Raw genomic sequence first — 26721 nt, 5'->3', positions numbered from 1 at the left:
TTTTCTGATCGCAGTTAATAATGCTATGCATACCTTAACAGTTATTATTTTGGCTTGCTGTGTTGAGTAAACAAGATGTAGTAAACAAAACACGGTGTTCCAGTGGCGGTCATTTAGTAACGCGTTCTTCTGTCCTTCAGAGGAGTCTGTCTGACCCACTTGTGCCATGAATTCTTCCCCCTGAGGAGTCACAGCTCTGCACCGCCGTGACCTTGGCTGTGTTGTAGGCTGTGTTATCTGCGTGAGCGGAGAAGCAGCTGCAGCTGCCGGGCGCTGCTCCGGGGGCTGCCGTGCTGGGGCAGCAGCGCTCCCCACACCTCACGGGGCCCCGCCGGCCTGAGGCGGCTCGGGGACAGCCGGCGTGGGCCAGAGAGCGCCTCCGATCCCCTCTTCCTCCTCAGCGCCAGCAGCAATTAAGTAATCAATTGCGATTTAGAACGACAATTAATAATCGACACTAGCGGCGAAAGTTACCGATTACATTTTAAAAGGACAATAAGTAGTGGAGGCCAGAGGCGGACGTTGCGCACCGAGGAAGCGCTGAGGCGGCTGTGCCCGAGGCGCGCCACCAGGGGGCGCTGGCGGCGGCGGCCGCCGCTCCGTCCCGCCGTCTCGCTGACCCCGCTGGGCTCGGCCCTGGCGGCGGGCGCATCTGCCCCGCCGTCTCTATGGTAACCGCCTCCCTCCGCGCCGTCACGCGCGGCGGGCGGCGCGCGGCTCTCGCGAGAGCGGCGTGGCGGGGCGTGGCGGCGGGGCCGCTGTCAGCGCGATGAGGCGGCGCCGCCGGGGCTCCCGCCGCTGCCTCCGCCGGGCCGCGCGCCCGCCCCATGGCGCGTGAGGCCGGCACCGCCCGACCGCGCTCCGGCCGCCGCCCCCGCCCGGCAGGTACGGACCGCACCGCACCGCCCCGCACGGGCCGCGCCGAGCGGGGCGGGGGCGGCCGCCGCGGGGGACGCGCTGACCCGCCGGGCCCCCCCCCCCCCCACCTCCGCCCCCCCCATCACGCAGCCCGGTCCTTCCGCTGCCTCCCGGCGCTGCGGGAGCCGGGCGGGGGCGGCGGCGGGCTGAGCCCGTCCGGTGCGGCCCGTCGGGGACCGCAGCGGTGTCGGCGCCCGGCGGGCCCCGCCAGGCCGCGGGGCCGGCCCGGGGACCCGGGCAGCCATTTGGTGGCGGCTCCGAAATGACGGCGGGAGCAGGGCCGGGCAGCGGGAACGGGAAGCCAGGCCCGGGCCCAGGAGCGGGAGCCGGGCCCGGAACGGGAGCAGGGCCCGGGCCTGGTGCGGGAGCGGGGCCGGGCTCGGGTGCGGCTGACAGCGGCCTGCGGACGGGGCGAAGCTGCGGGGGCACTCGCGGGGCCGCCCGGCGTTCCGGGCACCGGCCAACGCAGGCAGGAGCTCCGGTCCCCTCCCTGGCAGCCCCCTGGGGACCCGCAGCACCGGGCAGTCCGCGCTGAGGTGCACCGGAGCCATGGATATTGCCAGGCTGGAATACTCATGGAGCTGTGCGTTAGGGTAATGGTGGAGGAGAGTCGTGGTGGGAGATGTGCCCCAGGACTGCGCCCACCGTGTCATGTTTCAAGTGTCTTAAACACAAAAACACAAAACAACGAAGCAGGAAAAGCGTGTCCCGGTTCTGCTGATGCTCGAGGTGCACGGAGGGTTTCCAGTTAAGTGTAAGAGTCAGCACAAAGCACAGAAGGGCAGCAGAGTGGTGGGAGAGTGATGAGTGTTCAGTTCATGCAGGGTTCAGAGGAGAATAGCATGGATCTGTAACGACAGAAAATAATGACAAAGTTTAGACGGGCTACCAGTAGATTTTCTGATCTAGGCCTGTTTAATTGCCATGCCAACTTAGAATTTTGTTTGGGTTTAATTGTAGTTCCTGTAGCTTCTCTTGTGGTTGTTCTCTCATGGCCATTATAGCTACATCATAATAATAAAACTAAAATTAAAAACAGTCCTTTGGATTACAAGGGTGTAAATTTGCAGTTGTGGCAGAAGAGATCTAATTTTAAATGAGAAGCAACCAGTACAGCCGTAAATCTTCAGAATCAAAATACTATTCTTTGACCTTTGGTCTTTTCTAAATATCTGTGGAAATACTAGAAATTTAAACTTCTGTTGCTGGTATAAATATTATTCCATGAAACACTGACATCTTAATTTCTGTAGTGAATCATTTTCCCAAGACTTTCACCTTTTTTATGAAGTTTTGTTTCTGCATTGTAAGCAAAGCTTTCCCCAAGATGTTTTTATTAACTTGTGTTTTTATTAACTTGTATTTCTGTCTTGTTTGAGGTTGTGGCCATTTCTCTCAAAAATACTAAATTCTATCAAATTTTAGTGTCAGTGCTTTAGGTATCCCAAAGTGAAGTCCTGATCTTGAGTGGTGATCTCATTTATTTAAGGCTTTGTTGCTTTAAAATAGATAAAATATTTACAATAAGCAGATGGTAATAGCTGATAGTATTTGTTAGGAGTATGTTGCATTTCATTTGGTGATATTTTATATATCTTTGATGGGATGAATGTTCAGGGAATCTCTCTTTGCTGACTGGACAGCCCTAAGGAAAGGAAAAAATTATTTGTCCGCGGGCATCTCAAGTCATTCTGTACAACCTTTAAAAAAGTTTTCCAGCGCCTGTGAGCCCTATGTTTTCTTGCCTACATCTCAGAATAGACTTGGTATTTCAATAAAATGGTTTAAAATACAGAAGTTCTCATCTAAAAAAATATAATTTAAACATGGAGGTCATGTAAAAAAAAAAGCTTGGAGAACTAAACCATACGTGAGAGTCCTTATTCACAGCAAATATTACTGAGAAGTTAGGAGTTCTACACTGTATCTCTTCTTGGAGTAACTGTGTCCAAGTAGATCTGCTTAGAGAGAGTTCAACTGATTTGGGTGGCAAAAAAAAAATTTCATTTTTTTGCCCTTCAGTTAGTCCTGAAAAGTCAATACTGTTACAGAAGCTGAGTTGGTATCAGGCTGGTGGCAAGGACAGGCTCTCCTTTCAGGGACACCTTGGAAACGCAAGGAAAAACCCACAGTGGCATTACATAAGTATTTAGGAAACTTTTAATATCTACTAACATGATTTACAGTAGCAAGGACTGAGCAGGTGAGAACTGCTGAGGGTACACTGACTCTGGTGTTGGTTTGGGGGCAGTTAATCCCAAATTGAGTGAACACTGGCAGTCACTGAGCAACCATGACCATAAATTTATATCGTACCCTTGTTGATAGGAGTTACTCTTCAGCCACATGTTTTAAGGAGGCAGAGGGGATTAAAGCTTTGATTTTTTTTTTAACCAGTTAACAAGAGAATCCTGTAGGCATTTCAGCAAAACGTAGTCTGGGTACGTGTAAACGTTCAGATCTATATTTAGGGCACGAGGAAATGGAGTGAAGCTATCAGGGAAGTTCAGGTTGGACATTGGTAAAAAGCTCTTCCCCCAGAGGGCGGCCAGGCCCTGGAACAGGCTCCCCAGGGAAGTGGTTGTGGCACCAAGTCTGCCAGAGCACCAGGAACGTGTGGATGATGCTCCTGGACACGAGCTGTAGTGTCAGGTCCTCCTGCGAGAAGCAGAGCTGGACGTGTGTCCCTTTCCACCAGAATTTCTATTGGTGACTTTCCTGGAGCTTGAATTGGGCTGCAGATACTCCTGAGCATTAATGTTCAGTGAAAGAATTGCATTGAAATACTATATTTAATGGTCATTAGAGACTTTACATAGAAAATTTTCACATCATGTAAAGAGATTTGCATGTGACAGATATTACGGAGTGTAGGCATAGAAAAGGCACCTCAGTAAAGAGGATTTATTTCAATTTCAAGCCATCATAGCTGAATGATGCAAAGCTGTTGTGGGGAGGGTCCTTCCCCAAGCCTTTAATGGAGCCAGTTTTTTAGATGTGTGGATGATGGCTGTTAAAGAGAGCCCTTCCAGCGAATATATTAATACTGATAATTGTATTATGTGATATGTAAGTTTTTGACCCAGTCAGAATGCTTTCAGGAACTACATAACTTAGGAAGGAAAGCTGGGAAAAGCTGCCTCCTTGTAGTGCAAACCAACCATTCATCTGCATAAACGAACAATTTTAATGGAGATTGCTTTAAAAAAAGAAAAGAAAATTCCATGATCTCTGGAGTCAGCATTAAGAGCAAGTCAATATTAAGGACTCTTTAATTTAGTGATTCAAAATCAATAGAATTCTAAGATTTAGGCTTAAATCCACAGTAGGATTGTAATTGAACCTCAGATGTGAAAATGCCATATAATTTCACACGTTTTCCAAGTGTTTCCTTCATCTGTGGAGAAGACTTCCCTTTGTTCAGCACTGACAGAATTATTCCATGCCTCATTCTCACCCAAGCTCTGCTTATTTGTCTTTGCTCAGGCCCACAAGGGACCTGATGGAGGCAGCCTGAGCCGGGCAGAGCTGATGCTGGGGGGAACGAGTTAAGCCATCAACCCTTTCTGTGATAAGGGGTGAAACTTGCCTGTCTGCATTTTGGCAAATGCCCTGACTGAGCAGTGTGGGAGAGGAGCAGTCTGACAGAACAGTATGATCACCTAAGCTTGGTTTCTTCAGGAAATCAGAATTGAATTCTGTTTATCATGTCCAGAGGTTATTGAGTAAGCATAATGATTTAGATTAGTTAGCTAAAAGTTAATATAAAATTGTAAAGGACATCTAAATCTTACAACTTAGATCATTTGTAAGTGGTACAGCTGTTTGAGGAAGATCTTGAGGTTTCACTTATCTCCCCTTACACCGCACATTCCAATTTCATCAGATATTCTGGTCTAAAATGAGAAAATCAGTCCGTTATCATTGTTACTCTGATCCATTGCAGCCATGACTGCAATAGGAAAATACTACTGTTTTAAAAACACATTACTCAGCTGTACTGGTTTTTATTATTACATAATTTCTGAACTTAGGCTTGTACGATTTTCAGTTTGTCATCTGAAGTATCGCTTCTGGTAGTAATGCCACAAAACTAATTGTAACTTCACTATGTAATGATTTGTTAAGTAGTAACTGCCATGAATTTGCAGACTGCTTCCTTGTATGTCTGGCCAGTTTCTGTATCAGCCATTTCTTTGTTTTTTTGGTTTTGTTTTTTTTTGTTTTTGTTTTTTTGGGGTTTTTTTTTTTTTTTTTTTTTTTTTTTTTTTTTTTTTTTTTTTTTTTTTTTGCAGGGTGCTTCTATTTTGACAGGGAAGAGGAGCCCTGTGTAGTGTAAAGAAATCCGCCAGAATGAGCAGATAGGCCAAGGGTAGTTGTTCTAATGGAGTGTGCTGCCTGTTAAAAACAGAATCCAAAGGATTAATAGTTTACCTTCCTTGTTTTTTTTTGCTCTCCTCCTTGTGTTTGCTCAGTTTAGAGTGCTGGAGCAATTTGTTCTTCAAGAGGACATCCCTGAAATACATTGTTTCTGACAAGGAGCAAGAATCTGTTAAACATTTGGCTTATGCTTTTTGTAGGAGTTGACATGGTAATTAGGAGATGTGAGATTGTTTTCCTACACACTGGGGTGTTAGAGTGGCAGGAGAGCTGGCAGGCTCAATAAAGTATGGAGATTCCTCCCTCTATGGCTGCTTGAAGTTTTGGGAGTCGAGAGCTATTCCCAGCTGTTTGCTGGCTTAATTAGATTTTTTTCCTGTCAAGAAATCTGAAGGTCAACACATGCTTAGTAGAATCTGTCATTTGGGATGATTAAACACCCAGAGATAGATTTTTTAAAACCGGTGCTGCACACTTGAAGAATCTGTTGTGTTCATTTCTATGCTGGTCAGGAAAACAACTATATTTTTTAAAAGCTCAAACAGAGAGGTAGTTTCTTGCAAGGCTCTGAAGCACCTGTGGAAACCAAACGTGGGTATTGTCTCAGAGCAGAGATCCCTGCATCTGAGATAATTAATGAGCAGTGTGGACACAGGGACTGTTTATTATGAGCTCGTTAGTGACATACTAGCAATTGAGCTTTCTGTGTACCAGCCTCTTAAACTTTTCCCGGTGTGAGTCATGACAGTCACACACTTCCCAGAGAGTTTGGTGCTGTTACCTGTGTCTTGCAGTCAAGTGAAAAAGCACCACTATCAGCCCTAGGTCAGCAGTAACGTTGGTGTTGGTGTTTTAATATTTCTGGTAGTGCTGCAGAAAGCTGTAAGGGAAGTGTTTACAGACAGGCTCTGCAGTTCTGTGCATCTCTTTCTTGTCTGACTGTTTCAGAAGGGAAGCAGATGTGCTAAAGGAAATGGTGGGATTTTTAGCAGAGGAATCAAAAATCTTTCTAGGCCTGTTGGCTCAGTGTTTGGCTTCATTCTTATTTATTTTGCTTTTAAATTTTCTTGGTTAAAAGACACATGCAGCAATAGCATGTTAAAGATGACTTGGTGTGTTCATCCCTGCTAGAGCTTTGCCTGTGCTTTCAATAGAAGCCAGAGGAAAATCTGATTTGTCCAATACATGGGAATTTTCTGGCTTACGTTGGAAGTGTAACATCAGCAGTTTGGTTTTGAGAGGTTCAGATTCCAGTTTGGTGTGTTTTACTATGGGAATTCATTTGAGGCAAAAATTGCTGCATAATATTGAAAAGCTCGCTGAGATAAGGACATCTTGTACAAGTATCCTGTTACTTAAAGGGCACTGAATGTTCATAGTACTAAATAGGATTTCTCAACAGATGGTCATAATTAACATAAAATACATCCACAGATAAGAGTCTATTTGGTCTTCTAGTAATTCTTTCAATGGTCTGGTACTTTAGTATTAATTAAGCCATAGCACAGCCAACAATGGAACTGCAGTAAGGAGTTTCTGAATTTGAACACAGAGGGGAGATCTCATGTTCCTCGGAGCAATTGCCTTTTTTTTCTCATCAGAGTAAAAAAAATAGAACTCTAAAGATGTAATTAAAACATTTGTGTATTTGCATTTGTAACAATCTTGTTCATAGCCTTGAAGTGACCCAACTGGTCTGTAGGTTGCCTAGAGAGCAAACACGGTGGCGCAGCACAGCCCAGGGTGGGGCTACTCCCTCCGGGGTGGAGCTCTGAATGTAAATGGTGATGATGGAAGCTTGGATGAGAACGGTTTTGATGAACTTCTTAGGCCTGGTACCTTTTTCAGGAATGTGACTTATATAAGATACATCAACAATCTCCATAAAGCCATATTTTCTTTGAAATACACTTATGTAAACAATTTATTTGGTACTACTGCACGGAGTGAGACATATCAAGAGATGAGGAAGCCATCTGAAGTTATTGCTTGCTTCATCATAGATTTTGTCCTATATACCTGGGTTTTATATACATCAAAGATTTTCTTGCTGAGAGTTCATGGACATAGTTATATGTAAGGTAGAAACATGAAAAGCAAAATTGCACACAGCAATCTCTGCCCTTGACTGCTCCAGTTCTTACAAGAAAAGGCAGAAGTAACACAAAAATCATAAAACTAAAAACTGGTCTTGCTCTTTTAGTGTTTTCTTATGGCTCTTGGTATTTGTTAGTTGATTTGTGTTTTACAGAAAGAGAAAATGTGTTTTTAAAAAAGCAAAGCTCAGCTTGGTTTGGTGTCTGATTAAATCTGAATAAGATCTGCAGAAGGAAGGCGTTGTTTTACTTAATTTGAAATGAAAATAACATTCTAAACCAGACCCCTCCCCCCCAAGAAAAATTAATGCCATTTATTGTGAATGAGTTAAACTTAGGGTAGTCTGCATTAATTTAGTTCATGAGCCTTTTTTGGTACAGTTGTTAAACTAACCCAGAGTTGAGGTTTTTGAGTACGTCAGCATAAAGATTTGGTTTTGTTCTTGGTAATATTGAAATTGGTCTGTTTTTTTAATTAAAAGTTATTCTAAATTGCCAGAAAGCATGTTTTAAATACTCTGTTATTCACTTACAGCTGCCAAAACATAGTACAGTGAAATAATGGTCTGCTAGCCTGCTAAACAAGTGTCCAGCTTCCACAATGCCTGTGCAGGCAGCTCAGTGGACAGAATTTCTGTCCTGCCCAATCTGCTACAATGAGTTTGATGAGAATGTGCACAAACCCATCAGCTTAGGTTGCTCTCACACCGTGTGCAAGACCTGCCTGAACAAGCTCCATCGCAAGGCATGTCCTTTTGACCAGACTGCCATCAACACAGACATCGATGTGCTTCCTGTGAACTTTGCACTCCTCCAGCTGGTTGGAGCCCAGGTAGGATTGAAGCAGCTCTTTGTTTGCCACTTGGTGTTGTTGCCTTCTCCGTGCCAGTTGCAATATGTGTGCTGCTCTTTCTTCCTCATTTTAGCCCAAATAAATTGTAAGGCTTAACTTTGGACTCTCTAGGAGTCTATACATACTCTAAAAGCAACTTCACCATTTAGGGCCATCTTCTCATAAAATAAAATGTTCTAATTGTAACCTGAATTCTGATTTTAAAAGGCTCTTGAACTGTGACTGGAGAAGAATTCCCATTGGGAAGCAGACAATTATCTTTCCCAATTGTCAGTAGAATGTGTGAACCTGCAGACTGCACTTGTTCATCTTAGGCTTGTGAGAAATCTCATTCCTAAACGTCACATGTTTGGAAGTGGCTGTTTAACCAAGTTCCAGAAGTGTGTGTGTATATTTTTTTTTTTTAAATGTGCTTGATGATGGCTTTTCAGTTGCGTTTGCAGACACTGGCTAATCAGGCCAGGAATGTTCCCTGCGCTGTCTCGTAGCAGTGGCAAAACAGTGATTATATAATCAGTACTGCACTTTATGGAGACTAAATAAGTCTTACGCTGATTCATGTGCTTTTTCATGTTACTCTCTCTCTCTAACACCTTCGTGAGGCAGTAAGAAGATGTTATTTACTTTGCGTTTTAATGTCCTATCATGTGCCTTGACACAGCTATTGGTAATGACATTATGTGGTTTTGTTTCTCAAGTTCACGTGATCCTTTCATTTTTTTTGTGTCAGATCATTGGTGTGATCTTACAACATTTATTTTCATGGTCTCCTAAGTTCTTGCAATGTATTCTAACAATTTGTTATGACTAACACTCCCTCTGTTTTCCTTATCTGACCTTGTTACTCTGCTTCAAGTTTTTTTCCACTAAGTTTCCTGCTTCTTCTCTTGGAAGATTTTAGTATGCCCAAATGATGCTTAAATAATTTTTAAACTTTGCTGTATTATAGTCTTGCTAGTTTGTTTTGTCCTGTAGCTTTTTTGTAGTAAATCATACTGATCTGGTATGCTGATCACCTTCTCAGATCTAGTGTTCTTCATCTTTTAGACAGTTGGTTATTGTTTTCTACCCTACTTCTGTTTTTAAGGTGTTGAGTAATAACAAAATCAATCTTTCATCATGCTAATCCTCATCTTGGGCCCTTTTTGTCATTCCTTGAGCCATGTACATGCCCTGGGTGGGTCCTGTGTCGCCCTGCTCTCAGAGCAGTGCACATCTGCAGTGTTATGTAATTAATGGTGATGTGGGTACCATCAGAGAGGTCAGCCAGGTGTATGTAATTCTGCTCCCCCTTCCTCCCCCTTGCATTTTTTTAGGTACCTGATCATCAGACAGTAAAGTTGAGTAATGTAGGAGAGAACAAACATTATGAAGTAGCAAAGAAATGTGTTGAGGATTTGGCACTCTACTTAAAGCCATTAAGTGGAGGAAAAGGTGAGTCTCTGCTGAACAGTGGAATTTTGATGTAGCTTGCTTTTCAGAGCATTGTGTTTTCAGCACTGATTGTAAATGTCAGTGAGATAATACTCTCATTTTTCTAATAAAATTGCCTTGTGTCTTTAAAAGCTTATTCACACTTGTGACACTTGTTTGTGGTTTTTTTATTTTAAGTTTACAAAATACTCTATTTAATAATACTGCCTTGGGGCTAACTTTGTACTGAAACTGAACTTTCCCCAAAGGATGGCTTTGATGTCAGTTTAAGATTTTAATTAAAGTTCTTTTTGATAAAGAATTACACAGAGTTGCCTAAGAGAAGGGAAGGTACCTGTGACTGGTATCCAAGTCCTAGAGAAAGGCATATACTGTTAGACATTTTTTTTGTCTCAGTCAGATGAATTTGATGAGAAGCACTGCTTTGCCTTTTCTCCCTTTCTCTGAAGGTGTTGCAAGCTTGAATCAGAGTGCACTGAGCCGTCCCATGCAGAGGAAGCTTGTGACACTGGTGAATTGTCAGCTGGTGGAGGAGGAGGGTCGGGTCAGAGCCATGAGGGCAGCTCGGTCGCTGGGAGAGAGAACTGTCACAGAGCTCATCCTGCAGCACCAAAATCCTCAGCAGCTTTCTGCCAATCTTTGGGCTGCTGTCAGGGCACGAGGGTGCCAGTTTCTAGGACCAGGTAAGGGACCTGTGCATCTGCAACAGAATATGTTTAGCTGTACCTTTTCTTTACAAAAATGTTTTGAAATTTCTTCTGTTCAGTTGAAGATGTTCTGCCAGAAAGAAAGGAGAAGGGGGGAAAAAATAGTAAAATCTTTGGGCATAAAGTTTTTAGTTGTTTCCCCTGCTAGTCCATTAAATCTTCTTTGAAATTGGGGGGGAGTATTTCAAAAATCCTGGGAAAGAGGAGTCAATAAGCACACGCTGTGCACAGTTTGTAATGGAGTGTAGCAGGCCAGCTGTACTGCTGCCTGTTACTGGAATTGAATAGCTGTCAATACAATCAGCCTAACCTGAGCTGCAGCATACTTTTGAAATTTATAATGATTTATATCTCTGATAGAAAACAAATCCATAGTTAAAAAGACAGCTAAAGCAAACAGGAACAAGGAAATTCTCTTTACAAAAGAAGTTATCCTGTCTTGATTCCTGTACCTGTTGTTAGCATTCCAGTATTGTTCCCATATTTTTTTTATAGTTTTATGGTGTGGCATTGAAGAGGTGTCCAAAAGAACAATGGCTACAAGATTGCACATTGGAGAAAAGTATAAAAACTGCACTACTGATGTGTTTATTACTGGAAGTTGGTCTTAGCTCTGAGTTTGCTGTTCTTAGAGTGGTTCTAAATATTACTTCTAAACTTTCTAAACTAGCAACTTTCTTTAAAAGCCTTTTTTTTTTTTTTTTTTTTTTTTTGGTAAAATAAAAAGCAATAGGGAATTACATTCAAGATGATTTAGATGTTATTGCTTACCTGTTCAAATATAGTAGTCTTGCTGTTTTCTGGAGTATATTTAACTTTCGTTTTTATGTGTTAAAGCTATGCAAGAGGAGGCACTGAAACTTGTATTACTTGCACTGGAAGATGGATCTGCACTCTCAAGAAAAGTTCTGGTACTTTTTGTTGTGCAAAGATTGGAACCAAGATTTCCTCAGGCCTCTAAAACAAGCATTGGTCATGTTGTGCAGCTACTGTATAGAGCATCATGCTTTAAGGTAAAACGCCACTATTGTGGTTTGTGCTGTGCAGCTGTTTTTTACGATGAACATGGAGATTTTTGGTTAAAGAAGGAATATTGAACTATTGCTATTTATTAGGTCACTAAAAGGGATGAAGATTCTTCTCTGATGCAGCTTAAAGAAGAGTTCCGGAGTTACGAGGCTTTGCGGAGAGAGCACGATGCCCAAATTGTTCACATTGCCATGGAAGCAGGACTTAGAATTTCACCAGAACAATGGTCTTCCCTTCTTTATGGAGACCTGGCACATAAATCACACATGCAATCCATTATTGACAAGGTTTGTTACAGGGATGATTTTAGTATCTTTGTAGGATTAGTTTTAACTATTAAATGTTACAAGAAAAATCAAAGAACTCCATGAATTAACTTTTTGTTCATAGTCCTATCAAATATTAATTAAAACTAGATTGAATTTTTTTTCCCTGATGTATCATATTCATCATATGAAGTACTTTAATTAACTTTTTGGTGTCTTATGATGAAGCTTCATAGGGCAGATTCTGAGTTGAGAAATAAAGTTTCTCTCCATTGATCCTCTCTATATGCAATCTGAAGACACTATATATTGCATTTAGGAACCAATGTCATGAATAGCTTTTTTAAGGTTAGTAATTGACAGCTGTAAGATGCAACACACTAATGCTCTCTTTATTTTCAGCTTCAATCTCCAGAATCTTTTGCTAAGAGCGTACAAGAATTGACAATTGTCTTGCAGCGCACGGGGGATCCTGCAAACTTAAACAGGCTGAGGCCTCATTTAGAGCTCCTGGCAAACATAGATCCAAATCCAGGTATGCAAATTAAGCTTTTTAAACTTTTCTTGGTATTCTTCATATCTAGCAAAATAAATTATTAAGATGGTAACTTCCATTCCTAGTTTTGAAATTCCCATTAATAAGCATAATAAACTCTTCAGGGCTCTCTGAGTTCGGTCCTAGTACTTGGTGTTGTAAAGTAGTACAAGATGTGCCTCTTATTTTTGATACTGGAATAACTGACAGAGTGACAACCCTTCTTTTCATCATTTTAGATGCAGCATCTCCAACATGGGAGCAGCTGGAAAATGCAATGGTGGCTGTAAAGACTGTGGTCCATGGGCTGGTGGATTTCATTCAGAATTACAGTAGAAAAGGGCATGAAACTCCACAGGTAACCAGACTTGATCATTACATTATTTCTTAATGTACATTTACTGGGAGATGTGACTTAGAAGAATTGCTGTTGATTTGGAATATTTATGGCCTTTCCTGTTGGATAATTGATGATACTGTTATTTACTGCATTCAGATTTTGAGAACCTAACGTTTGTGAATATGGAATGCAGCAGAACTGGCCGTAGAGAAATCCATACAAGGACAACTTAGCCCCTCAACAAGGAATGTCCTTGTTTTTCTGATTAAAAATGCAAAATACAAAAGCATGCCATGGATGTATTTTCTGTATTTTAAGCCTACTTTTATATGAGTGTCTGATAGATGGTAAGAGGAATGTCTTGTGTTCTTTGTTTGTAGCCACAACCAAATAGCAAATACAAAACAAGTATGTGCCGAGACCTTCGACAGCAAGGGGGGTGTCCAAGAGGAACAAACTGTACATTTGCTCATTCTCAGGAAGAGCTTGAAAAGTGAGTGTGGGAGACTTTTTCCTTATTCTTTTTTTTTTTCCACCTTTTAATTTAAATCCAAGCAATCTACTGAGATTTTTTAAAACATTCTCTTCCGTACATTCATTCATTTGGAGTGACTCTTGACATGACAATTCTTTATATGAAATTGAAGAGTCAGCAGAGCAATGTTTGCAGACTAATTCCAGTTTTATTTTTCATTTTAACCCATATGAAGTAAAATTTCCTTTCCAGCTCAGTGTCTTTCAAGGGTTGGTTATATTACCTACAAGAGAGAATGTTAATTACATTTTATTTGATGAAGGAGTGAACTGAGTTATTGAACAATATGCAGCTCTGCATTCTTGAAGTTGTTTTCACCCAAATGGATTTTCAAAGAACTGCAGAATGGCTTTTAAAAGAGGAGACGTGACTTTGGGTTCCAATTGTTAAAAATAAGTTTGTAATTTTTTGGTGTCATGTTCCATGTCAATCCCTTCTTTTTGCTAGCTTTGCAAATCCATTAAAAGCACTTTTTATACCATCTTGTCTTTTGCATGTTTGTTCGTAGATACCGCTTGAGGAACAAAAAAATCAGTGCAACAGTGAGAACATTCCCCCTTCTAAACAAAGTTGGCGTAAACAGCACCGTCTCAACCACCACAGGAAACGTCATCTCTGTCATAGGAAGCCCTGAGGCAACGGGCAAGATGGTGCCAAGTACTAATGGAATAGCTAATCTTGAAACTGGGGTTCCCCAGCTGATCCCTCGCTGTGCAGACACCTCCCTGAGAGCTCTGGACAACACCAAGAAGGGAGGGAAGACTGGAGCCAATGGCCAGAACACTTCTGGGTCCCCCACAGAATCACTTCCTGAAAAGTAGGTGACTTTTTTACATCAAGACAATGTAACAGAACATTCTGCTTTTAGATTATCTAAAATAATCAATGGAGTCTGTGGCCAGCAGATACTGAAGTGTGGTCTTGGCTTGCAGTAATTGCTGATGCTCAATGGCTGCAGAGCTGTGTAAGGTCTTGCATTGTTTTAGCTCATGTGCAATGTGCTGTAGTGCATTGTTTTAGCTCATGTGCAATGTAGACAAAATGGTAAATCTCTCCCTTTATCTCTTACTTGGTTGTTCTCAGCCTGGGATCTTAATTACTCTTGGGTTTTTACATAAAAATAATAATTATGGCATACAAATAAATTATATACATATTGCATACTATTGGGTTATTACATACAAGTATGTTATTACATGCAATAAATTTTATTCAGACTTTGACATTTCCTAAAACCAAGAAGAATGCACAGAGTGTGCACTTCCTTGAAACCTTCTAGCTTTGGGATTGTCATTTAAAACTTTTTAGGTAATTCTGCAGAATTACCCGAATTTCCACATTACGTGGGAGTGTACATGAAGAGGTGACTGACTGAAATAAGTGAAGATCTGCTAAATGATTTCTTGCTAATCCTTTTCAGTAAAATCGGTTCTCCACCCAAGACTCCTGTAAGCCAGGCAGCAGCTACCTCAGCTGGTCCTCCTAATATTGGAACAGAAGTTAATTCTGTGCCTCCAAAATCCAGCCCGTTTGTTCCCAGAGTACCTGTCTACCCTCCACATTCTGATAATGTTCAATATTTCCAAGATCCCAGGACTCAGCTGTCATATGAAGTTCCACAGTACCCACAGACAGGTGAGTGATATCAGCACTGATTTAAAAATAGCTCTGAACTTTTCTCTGGAAAAGGAACTTTTATGTCTGTTTTATCGATGTCTATTTTATTTTCTTTTTATTAAATATCAGCTGAATGTTCTCTTAATGTAATACTAATCTTGTTAATTGCTGGGTATGTGAGGGACTTGGAGTTTGCTCCCAATGTTGGTAGTTCTTGCCTTTGTGTGCTGTATGTTATATAGCTTATACTTCAGCCTCCAGAAGAACTTGAACCTCAAGGTGTTTCATGTACTTCTTCCTTTGGTAGCATTTAATTGTTTTTATTTAGGCTTGCTCTTGCCATGGCCTATCCATGAGGGTATCCATGGGCAGGATTCAGAGGCATAGCACACTTCTGCTGGGAGGCTTACACGTCTTTGTGCTTGCTCTAATGTTTTCTAAAGGTTCCAGTTATCTTTTTAGGTTGCACTGTGTATGTTTATATTCAGAGTGACAATTGTGGTTTACAGCACTGAGTCATTCACAAGCTCCCAAAAGGTAGAGATGTTCAGGCAATCCTATCCAAAGAAAGAGCAATAAATCAAGTGTGAAATGGTTATTTGTAGATTTTTTATTTATTACCAATATAGATTTTTATTTTAGAGAGAACTATTTTAAATTCCTGTATAAAGAATTGCTGAAGATTCTGTTTTCAGTTACATAGTTACACCACAGTACATAGGAGCAATATATTCCAAACTGGGTCCAGTTGGTGAAGGGCTAGCACTGTATCTGCAAATATGTTGTCATACATGAAAAATATTTAGTAGGGTCAGTAAGAGGTTTGTAAAGTGTGACTCCTCATTCTCTAAAGGTACTTATCAATGCTGTTTACACTTTTAGAATGTGTATAATTCTGGGTCATTTGTGGCTGCATTAAATATGCCTTTTTCCAATTTTTAAGGGTATTATCCAGCACCTCCAACGGTACCAGCTGGTGTGGCTCCCTGTGTTCCTCGCTTTGTGAGGTCCAATAACGTTCCAGAATCCTCCCTCCCACCTGCCTCCGTGCCATATGCCGATCATTACAGCACATTTCCCCCTCGGGATCGACTGAATTCTCCCTACCAGCCTCCTCCTCCGCAGCCCTACGGCCCAGTCCCTCCTGTCCCCTCTGGAATGTACGCTCCAGTCTACGACAGCAGGCGCATCTGGCGCCCACAGATGTACCCACGAGATGATATTATTAGGAGCAATTCTTTACCTCCCATGGATGTGATGCACTCATCTGTCTATCAGACATCATTGCGGGAGAGGTACAACTCTCTGGATGGGTATTACTCTGTGGCTTGTCAACCTCCAAACGAGCAGAGGACTGTGCCTTTACCAAGGGTAAGTGAGAGCCAGGAAGGGAAGGCTCTATGCAGACTTGGTTCTGAAGGTCATTACTGGAAAGTTGGTAAATAATTAGCATAGACCTGTTCATTACAGTGATTGAGACGTATGACTTGGACAAAGTTCTTGTTTTGTTTTTAACCTTAAAATGGGCTTGCAAAACAGATCACTGTAATCTGCATTAGGACCAGAGCCCCTTTGCCTCTTTAATGCCCGTGTATGTTGCTTGAATTAATTGCATATCTAAGATTCGAGTTGCCATACATGGGCCCACAAATTCTTGTGAAATTCTTCAGGTTACAGAAATTTAGGAAATGTAGGGACCCAGGTGTGTTCCATGCATGTATTTGCTTTCTGATTAGAGCGTGATGGGATATCCAGTCCTGTATTTATTCTTTCTAGGAGCCTTGTGGTCATTTGAAGACTGGTTATGATGAGCAGCTGAGACGGAAGCCAGAGCAGTGGGCACAGTACCACACACAGAAAACTCCTCTGGTATCATCAACCCTTCCTATGGCAACACCATCTCCAACACCACCTTCTCCTCTCTTCAGTGTAGATTTCAGCACAGAGGTAGGAAGCCAATGTACCTCTTTATTTTCTCTTCCTGTTTCTGTAAGAAGCCGTTTAATATTTCTAGGAAAGATTTTCTACCTGCCATTTATTGTTCATAAAATTAAGTTAATCTTCTAGCAAAAGGAAAGTGATATCTGATAATGATGCAATTCAGTTTGGTATTAAGGTGATGCTAAACATGACTGTGGAAAAAAGGTCAAGAAGTGAAGTGATTCAATTCAGCCTCACTAAATGAAATGTAATTTCATTGAACTTTGTGAACCTCCTGGTTTTTGTGTAGGGAACAGCACTTGTGTTTTCCATTAAGAAGTACACTGCCTTTGATAATCCAAATGGCTTTGACTTGATGAGTAGCCTGAATCAAACTTCAGGTGCTTATCAAGTCCCAGAGAATGCATTCCCTTAAAAGTGGCAAAAGGCATTGGTAGGACATTGTGTCTGTGATAAGTCCGATAAAGAAGGAGGGGAACTCAGGAAATGGCAGTAGTGCACTTCTGAAGGAAAAAAAACCCTTAAAATACTTTATTCTATCTCTCTACATGAGATGCATCCAAAAAACCAGTTTGAAAACCACTATGCCAAGCAGTCTTAGCTGTGGTTTGAGTTTTGTTGGTGATATTTGAGATGTTAAGAATTATTATTCAGATCAGATCTTGTAGGTGTATCTGAAGTGCCTTATGCATGCATTCAAGGTGGATCAGGATTTAGTCATTTTCAGACAGGCTGGAGGGTGGTAAGTTGTACTTTTATTTACCACTGGCTAATACATTAAAGGAAAATGGATGGCTTCCTCTCAGTTAAGTTATTGTAGATATTTGCCTAAAGAAACCTGACACTTGACACAGATTCCACTCTCTCATCTTGGTGGGCCAGGCAGTTACTTGTATGGCAGTTTGCCCTCTGACAGCTGCCAGGGGCACTGGTTTAAAATTTGACAAAACAGCTTATGTTGTCCCCAGGTCAAGTCTTGAATATGGCTGGAACTCCTTGATTGACTTTTGAGATACATTTACTGCTATTTAATTAAATTATCTTCTCATTTTAAAACTGAATTCCCTGTTTTTATTATTCACTGCTTATTTATTCCCTTTTCTGTAGTTCTCAGAGAGTGTCAGTGATTTGAGTGGAACTAAATTTGAGGAAGACCATCTCTCTCACTATTCACCGTGGTCTTGTGGCACTATTGGCTCTTGTATAAATGCTATCGACTCAGAGCCCAAGGATGTGATTGCCAATTCCAATGCCGTGTTAATGGTAGGGGTTTTCTGCATGTTCTCTCATTAGTGTGATGATGCTGAAGTGTCTTCTGTTTGGTTAAACCAATCTTTCTAAAAAAAAAGGTCATAGCTTCCATTATTACTGTTTTAAAGTAGTTCTGCTCATTCGAAGTTTGGAATATCCTTTCCCAGTTTTGTAAATAGGCAACAATAATGAGAAAGTTACTGGCCAACTGAGGAATGTGCATAACCTCAAATGAGTCCATGTATCTCTCCTGTCTCCTGAATATGTAGGATTTGGACAGTGGGGACGTTAAAAGGAGAGTGCATTTATTTGAAACGCAGAGAAGGGCAAAGGAGGAAGATCCTATAATCCCATTCAGCGATGGACCCATCATCTCCAAGTGGGGTGCAATCTCCAGGTCATCCCGCACAGGTTATCACACAACAGATCCAATCCAGGCCACTGCTTCCCAAGGAAGTGCTACTAAGCCCATCAGTGTATCAGGTACACTTACAAGTTCAGGCTTTGTGTGACGAGAATTCATCATTTATACACACCTTCAGCATTTCATCCTCTTTGTGCTTAATGCAGCAGTGAAATGTGAAGAGCTAAAGAACATGTATGTCCTACTGAAGAGCAGAGAAGATAGTGAATGTTATCTTAATTCTTTTGCAGATTATGTCCCTTATGTCAATGCTGTAGACTCGAGATGGAGTGCCTATGGCTCAGATTCTGCCTCCTCAGCACGTTATGCAGAACGGTACGGACTCCTTCCCAAGCTCTGTTCACAGCTTTTCCTGTAGCTTGCAATTCTTCAAAGTCCTCTGTGTGTGTGGGGAATCTGCAATGTCTATTAATAGACATTCTTAATTTCAAAGTAAAAGGCTTTTTTACCTATCCAGCATAAAGCCTTGGAAAAAACTAGGTTAAAACTTGTGTAATCTTTAATACTTAATGCAGTTAATAGTGCACAATTACTAGCAGTGTATCCCTTGAGAGACCTATCAAAGAACTGGAGTCAGGCACTGCCAAGTTGTCATGTCAAAATCTTGAGTAGTTTCAGGTTTTCTTGCCACTTCTTACCCAGAGGTAAGCATGTTTTCTTCCTACAATGCCTTGAAGTACTGTGAGCCACAGTGAAGATGAAGAACACATTGTCTATATCACATCTAGCTTCTGTCCAAAAATTTAACATTGATAGACTAATGAAGTTATGGGATGTTTGATTTAGAGAACTTGCTTTTAATTCCTAGTTTTGCCTTCTTTCTTTTAAAGGGACAGGTTCATAGTTACAGATTTGTCTGGTCACAGAAAGCATTCCAGCACTGGAGATCTACTGAGTATTGAATTACAGCAGGTAAGACCAGTTATTATACCATGAAGGTTTTTTAATTTAAAAGAAATTGTTTAGTAAAGTGCTTTAAAATACATTTTCTTGTTGTAGCTGTCTGTCTGCACATGGTTTAGGGTGTAGTGTTTGGTAACTGAGCTGTTTCTTTCCATAGGCCAAAAGCAACTCCTTACTCCTTCAGAGAGAGGCAAACGCACTTGCCATGCAGCAGAAGTGGAATTCTCTAGATGAAGGCAGTCGTCTTACCTTAAACCTTTTAAGCAAGGAAATCGATTTGAGGAATGGTGAGGTAAAGAAAGGGGTAATTAGGATGAAACAAATCTTGGAGGGTGTTTATATATATATATATATATATGTGTGTGTGTGTGTATAAGTGCATGAGTTTTAACTAAGAGTTGAAACTTGGTTTTAACACTCCCAAATATTTATAGCACATTGTGTGCAAGCTAACTCGCTGTTGCACTCAGTTATTTCCCTGAGACTAGGCAGGTGTACTTGCTATGCTGCTGCTCCAAACATACATTTACAAAGTGGGAAGAATGTGATAATCATTTTCATGCAATCATTATTTTTTGTCTGTTTGTATGTGTTATAAATATAAACATTTTGTCAATGGGAAATTTGTCAACTAAATTTCTTTAGTATTCATTTTATCTCTGTTTGAGTACTTCATTGTGATTTGATTTAGCCTTGTATCCTGTGTCTAAGCCTGAAGTTCATTTTTGTCTGACTAGCTCTCTTCTTAGAAATGTTGTGTGCTAGAAATGCATCGTATGTTTTCACTTTAATACTCCAGTGTTGTGTGAAGCCAGTGAAAAGCCAACTTGATATTTAGAGAATATATTAATTCTTTTTTAGACTGATTATCCTGAAGACTGTGCAGACACAAAGCCAGACCGAGACATTGAATTGGAGCTGTCAGCCCTCGATACAGACGAACCTGATGGGCAAGGGGAACAGATAGAAGTGAGTACAAAAATCTGTGTGCCTAAAGAGGTCACTGGGTCTTTCCATTAGGCTTTATAGATTAGTATGGTGATAGCAAAGCCTTTTGATTTTACTCCTAGTAATGACATCCAGCAGTTCCCTTATTTAGCGCTTGGGGTCTTGTACTTCTCACTCATATACCTGGCAGTTAATACTAGTGAGGTTAAAAACAGCTCACAGATTATACTGCTCTTGTCATTCACAGCCATCTTTGAACATCTGACTTTTCCTTTAGCGAAATGTGGTAGACATTCTAATAGTATGACATAAAATGAAGGAGTTTTATGACCAGACTACCGTTTCCATTAGCATAATGTAGTGGAACTTAATAGGAAAATGTAAAGCTGATAGAGACAGGGCTGATGGACATTCCTCCTTCTCTCTTGTAGGAGATTCTGGACATACAGCTAGGGATTAGCTCCCAAGAGGATCAGCTGCTCAATGGAACAACCGTAGAGAATGGGCATCTGCTAAAGCAGCACCAGAAAGAATCTATGGAACAGAAGAGACAAAGTTTAGGTGAAGACCTTGTGATTCTGTGAGTGTTAGACAAAACAGCAGTGTCTGCCAGAGTTAGACAAACAGAAGCATCAGAATAGTGGAAGCTTGGTTGTGTAAGGAGGAACTACGTACCTGCTCAGACTTGGATTAGACATCTGCATTGTTTGTACATGGTGGAGTGAGAAGAACCTGTTAAGAAACAGAATTAGGCCACAAAGCTGAAAGTCCCAGGCTGGTACCATTATTTGTATGCATCGTTGTAATCGTACACACTGAAACGTGTCATCACAGCTGTTCAAAATACCTTTCACAGTCAGTAAGCAAAAAATGCAGAATATTTTTATAGTTAACAGAAATTAAGAAAAACTTCAAAGGGTTAAATGGCGGACTGTTTGCACAAATCTCCGTGGAGAGGTAGATTTTGAAATACACTATTTTAGGTTTATATGTTCTGTAGTCTTTAATGAGTCAAGCAGCCTTTGAAAATGAGGCAGACTACTTTAATATCTCGGCATACCATTCCAGAGGAAGATGTTTAGCCTGTTGCTAAAATGAGTTTGTCAGTATTTATTTAATGCACACAATTCAGTTCCGGATACTTGTGCATGTCCTTGTTTAATATTTGTGTAACTTATTTTTCTCCTCAGGGAGGAGCAGAAAACAATCCTGCCCGTAACTTCTTGCTTCAGTCAGCCGATCACAACATCTGTTAGCAATGCAAGCTGCCTGCCCATCAGCACATCAGTCAGTGTTGGCAGCCTCATTTTGAAAACTGCTCACATTATGTCTGAGGATAAAAATGACTTTTTAAAGCCTGTTGCAAATGGCAGGATGGTTAACAGCTGAAAGGCATTCATCTTTCCAGCTTGTGACCACACCATGGAAGCATTTACACTAGCTTTTTATATATATAATATATATTATATAATGTATATTTTTTTTAAGAAAAATAATATTGGGGTCATGCATTTCCTGTGGACTCTTTGATACTTCAAGCCCCTCTCGCATTAGCATTCTGAAGAAAAAAAAACTTACTTTAGTAGGGTAAGGCGTTCACTTTCCACAAATGAATGGAATTTGGACATTGTTTTACTTAAGCTTAAAGCAGCTTTTTATGAGTTTGTAGCAATCCGGTGCGGTATCTGAGCCATTCTTGTTGAAAATGGCTTCTGTAGAAAACTAACAACTCAGTTATTTAAACTAGCAGGATCCTACGATGATACATCTAGTGAAAGGAAGACTAACTTATTTGTCTCTATTTTGTTTCACGAGAGAAGAACTTCTGTCTTGTTGCAGCTGCTTTTTCTTTAGTTGTGGAACTTTGCATGGAGTCTTGTTTCCTGTTGGAAGACTGAGAGGTGGAGATTTGGACTTGAGGCTTTTACAGGGTTAACACACCATTAGCTTTGCACTGCTATGTTGTTTGCAGGTCTGTGGGGCAGTGCTTTGCTGCAGCTTTTGGTTTCCATTCCCCCCAGTTTATGTTTTAGTACTGTAGATACACACATACACACAGGCTACTTGTCCAAGTGAAGTTACCAGAAGTAAATCAAGTGCCTAAGTCCTCCATCTAATGTGCTAGGTATTGATTTCCCCAAGATACACATGAAACAATTTTCAACTATATTGAGAGGTTATGCACTAATGTAACAGCAATTTTGGGTTTTTGTCTTATTTTTCTTTTTTTCATTAATAGTTCTCAACTTGGAGGTTATAGGATCCAGATGACTTGGCAAAAAGTATCAGGTGCTCTTGGCTTTCCTTTGAAAACCCTGTATCTAGTGTTTGCACTGACTAACAAGATGGTATTGCTGTTTTTTGTACTGTTTTGTTTTAATTTAAACTAAATATTGGGAATTTAAGGTGGTTGTAATTACCTTTGTTAAATGTTGTTAATCGTAATCTTGTATTCAGGTTTAATTTTTGTTTATTCAGTGGCAACTTATTTTCAAAGACCTTGAAAATACAATGAGATAGCATTATCTGACCTTCAGAGTGCTGAAAACTGTATGAATTTATGCCCTGTTAAGAGGTGACTGAGAATCATGTTAGACATGTCGACTGAAAATTGGTTTTCAAAAATACACATGAACTAGAGCCCTGGGCATATTTTTTGAGAAGCTTAAAAATCCACTTTTTTTTTTCTGTTAAGAAAGCAGAACTCTCCCTCCTGATGATTACTATCTTCTTGTTTGTCCTCTTACTTTTCTTTGTGACAAGTTTTACATTTTTTTATGTTTTTATTAACTTCTGTGAAGTTGTTTACTCTGAAAATTGTACTGGAATATTTTAAGCCAAGCTGATCTTTCACCAGGTGTACTGCATGTAAGGGCTTTTCCTGCTAGCAAAATGCTTAAAGAGGATCATGTTACTGGTCGTCTGAGTTGTTATTTTACAAAATCACAGCTATGTGGTCGGGTAAGATTTTGATAACTGTTTTGTGCACGCTTCTGGGGGGTGGGGGTTGGCATTTCCCTGAGGGTTACCGATTAGACTAAGTAAATATTGGTGTTTGATATCTCTCCTAACGAACCTGTCCATGAAATAATTATGTTGTAAATATACCTGCAAATCCAAGGGTTAGTTTTGATATTCTGGTGTCAGTATGGAAGATCTTACACATCTATTTAATACTCCAATGTCAAGGAATGTATGTAGAAAAACAGTCAAGTAGTCTTTTCTTAGTGTCCTTTGGCTGTTGCTGTACCTTCTCCAGCCAGTGCCACCTCACTCTAGGGTTAGACTGACGCTTCTTTCACTCGCTACGTGAAGTGAATGGATACAAGAACCAGACCACCTTTGTCACCTTAACTTATTTCCTATTGATGTTAACTTTAACTTAGAATGTTAGACATAAATATGATTGTTGTATATTTTATACCAAGACCATTCTGTAAATATGAATTTATATTACTTTTGAAATGCTTCTGAGATACTATTATTTGCTGTACAATGTAATTCCAAAACAGATATGCAAACAAGTATGTCTCTTTCGTGGATATTTAAACAGTGAGATCTTCCATGTTGAAGGTGATGTAATTTTTTTAAAAGATTTTTAAATTTTAAATTGCTATTTTGTTACAAAAATAGAGAAAATATAAAGGTTTGAGAAGTCCTTATTTGCCCTCAGGGAAAGAGCCCTCTGTGCACCAGAACTCCACAGAACATCTTCAGCATGATCTGAGGGTGAATATATACTACATAAATTGATTGTGTATTTACCTTAACTTTTTAATTTTAAAATGGCAATTTTAAAAACTTGGTTGTGCTCTGCTGGAGGGGGTTGGGATAAGCTGCTTACACACATTTGCCTGTTTGTCCAGTGAAATAAGCCTGACATACTCCTGCCAAGGTCTTGGCATATTTAAGAACAAGTGTATCTCAAGACTCTTGTCTGCAGCAGGAGGTCCCGTGATAGAGCAGTCCTCTAGGATGACCATACACTTCATATGGAAAGTTGGCTCTCAGCTGAGGCTAGAGTTTTCTAGTTGAATTGTTAACCTATAATGACAGGCAAAAGAATTATTTGAGTGTTTAACAGCATGCCGGCTTTGTCTTACGGTTTTAACGCTGACTGTGTGGTTTTTGCCACCAAATTAATGCCCTCCAGTGCCCTGACAGGGAGAAGAAGCTGCAGGTGGCAACACCTGGCTCTGGCTTCCTTCTTTGTTGAAATTTCAGCCCTTGACCCTTTACAAACAAGTATGTATTCATTTGTTAGTTGTAAATCAGGTGCCTTTGGGCTATGGAAGGGCTTATTTTCTGACATTGAGAGAGTGACTTACTTTGTGTGTCAATAGCAGTGATGCCCATTTAGGTTTTGGCCTAATTTACTGTGCTGTCAGAAAAGAAGGCCCAGAGCAGATCGAGGAAAGAGATTGGCTCTTTTGCTTTGCTTGGACAAGCATTTTGGGTTGGTTTGGTTTGGTTAATTTTTTTTTTTTTCCCCATTAGGGGTACAGCAGGGATTTCACATGCAAGAGAGACAGGAATTATTAGTATCTAAGTTAATTGTGTTGCCTCACTACCTGGATTCATTCCTTGGTTTGCCTCATTTCCCACATAGGTCTTTAAAAGAGACTAATGCTTGTGCTGGGAGAATGCTTGTGTGAGAAAGTAACTATCTGTACATTCTTAACATATACTTAGAGCAGAGTGATTGCCCTGCTACTGATATTTTGTTCCTGTAAACAGGTGACAAGAAATGAATCTTAGTGTTTATGCAAATTTTGCATTGTAGAATGTATACTAGACCCTTCAAAGGCAAGGTTAGACTCTTTGCAAAGCAAACTGGCGTTGGTTCTTGGTAGTCTAGTACAGGGACACTAAAGTTTGGCATTTGATTTAGGAAAAAGAAAACAGTTGCATACAGCTGATTATGTTAAATAAGCTCTTAATTAAGGTCTTTGTAGAAGTCTAATTTGGAAGGTTTTAGTGCTTTGATAACTCAATTGAAATTTTAATTTCTCCTGTACTCAAGAGCTGAATGCTGTTCTTGTATAATAGTGTACTAGGCTGGATGAGGTACAAAATAATGCACAGTGGTCAGAAACAGCTGAGGAAAGAACGCTTAAAATAACTCAATCTAAACTCAGAATAGTTCCAAACATTGGTTTTGTTTGCTTTTTTTAAAGCACAAGTTGTCAAGTTGTACCTGTTGCTGTACATAAACACTGTATGCCAGCAGTTCCTTGATCATATTTGTGAACAGACTTTTCATTATTGGACTGGTATTAAAGGAAGGTGTTGAATTTGAGAGTGTAACAAAATGAGAAATGATCAGATGATCTACAGGATGTAAAAGTCCATTTTTATGTTGTAGTTTAATCCCTTTGTTAGGAAGTTCCCTCTCATTGAGGGACCTCTTCTGCAAGCAGAACACAATAAATGTGCTTTTTTAAATGACCCAATTTCCCAGTATAAATGAACAGCTGACTTTGGCAGTAGTCATCCCCCTGCATCTCTTTGCTGGCAAGGGAGCAGTACAAGGGTGGGGATAAAACCCCAAAACGGTCACTGATGAAATGAATCAAATCTGAATAATCAAAGTGCAAAATGCCCAAACGTAATTCTACACCCCATTATTTAAGGATGCTTGTGGAAGCTTTTAATCACTCAAGATTCTGCTGTAAAAGCTGAAATAAAGCAGAGCCTGGCTGCGTTTCTTACTGCCAAAAGCCAAGGTCATTTGCACATAGCCCATGGATTTCTCCAGAGTAGATCTCCGTTACCCAAGGCATGGGAATGCATGCGTTTTCTTAGCTGGGCAAACAAGTACATTATACAGTAGTTGTGATACAACACACGTGGCTTTGATTTGTACTGCACATACCCACTGTACAGCCACTCCGAAGTATTGTGGTTAGCTTGCAGCATCTGCTGTCGCATTGATACTGTTTACTGCGTATTCTTTTCCCTGGAAGTTTTAAAGAAAATTTTTTTTTCTTGTTGCATTGATTACATTTTATAAATTTGCTTAGCTGGAAAGTTTGGGAAAAGAGGCCTGTTTGTCAATTGTACAACCGATTGTGAAGCTCTAGTGTGAATATTTTTACGTCTGTATTAGACATTTTCTTTGCAAATCTATTGTTCGATTGAAATGTAAATGAAATAAAAGATGGTGTACACCCATCATGTATAAAGCAGGCACCATCGCTACGATGGATTTAATGCTCATTTTTATGGCGCATTCTCAGCTTCTATTTAAAACTATAATTTAAAGAAAAAAAAAATCTGTAAAATGAAATGGGGATATATGGGGGAGTAAATTCTATTCCGTTTATTTCGGTTTTGATTCCCAATGGTAATGTTTCCCTTCGTGTTAGAGTAGGGGGGCCCCGGCAGGGCCCGTGTGTCGCTGTAGCACTGACGTGCAGAGGTTGTAGCTTTGGCTGGGCACGGATAGAGCATCCCGGTTCGGTGTTTGAGAGACTCGATGGAAGAAGTTTGCAGTATTGACATGTATTTGCATGCACGAATAAAAATTATTTGTCCACCTTAA

At 40.6% G+C, this 26721-nt stretch overlaps 1 protein-coding gene and 1 non-coding gene across 4 annotated transcripts; both read left to right on the top strand.

The window, feature by feature from the left end:
• The first annotated feature begins 810 nt into the window (after positions 1 to 810).
• Positions 811 to 26721, top strand: RC3H2 (ring finger and CCCH-type domains 2). 3 transcript variants are annotated; one of them, XM_021543667.3, is made up of 21 exons: positions 811 to 885; positions 7930 to 8226; positions 9564 to 9681; positions 10131 to 10364; positions 11226 to 11401; positions 11504 to 11704; positions 12086 to 12218; positions 12458 to 12576; positions 12939 to 13051; positions 13602 to 13910; positions 14514 to 14728; positions 15654 to 16081; positions 16487 to 16657; positions 17759 to 17914; positions 18172 to 18385; positions 18557 to 18641; positions 19157 to 19238; positions 19387 to 19521; positions 20091 to 20198; positions 20609 to 20757; positions 21368 to 26721. In XM_021543667.3, exons 2-21 carry the CDS (start codon positions 7996 to 7998, stop codon positions 21564 to 21566), a joined length of 3576 nt encoding a protein of 1191 aa, XP_021399342.1. In that variant the 5' UTR covers positions 811 to 885; positions 7930 to 7995; the 3' UTR covers positions 21567 to 26721. The 3 variants fall into 3 exon arrangements, with proteins under 3 accessions (XP_021399342.1, XP_021399344.1, XP_021399343.1); XM_021543669.3 differs by having other exon boundaries at positions 20609 to 20738; positions 21368 to 21470; XM_021543668.2 differs by lacking the exon at positions 811 to 885 and adding an exon at positions 1318 to 1665.
• LOC116184244 (small nucleolar RNA SNORD90) lies at positions 11883 to 11996 on the top strand. Its single transcript, XR_004149003.2, has one exon. It is a non-coding gene; the product is annotated as a small nucleolar RNA SNORD90 (small nucleolar RNA).

The sequence above is a fragment of the Lonchura striata genome, chromosome 22, assembly GCF_046129695.1.
Source record: "Lonchura striata isolate bLonStr1 chromosome 22, bLonStr1.mat, whole genome shotgun sequence".
NCBI classification, from domain to species: domain Eukaryota; kingdom Metazoa; phylum Chordata; class Aves; order Passeriformes; family Estrildidae; genus Lonchura; species Lonchura striata.
This window is presented reverse-complemented; position numbering and strand designations above follow the sequence as displayed.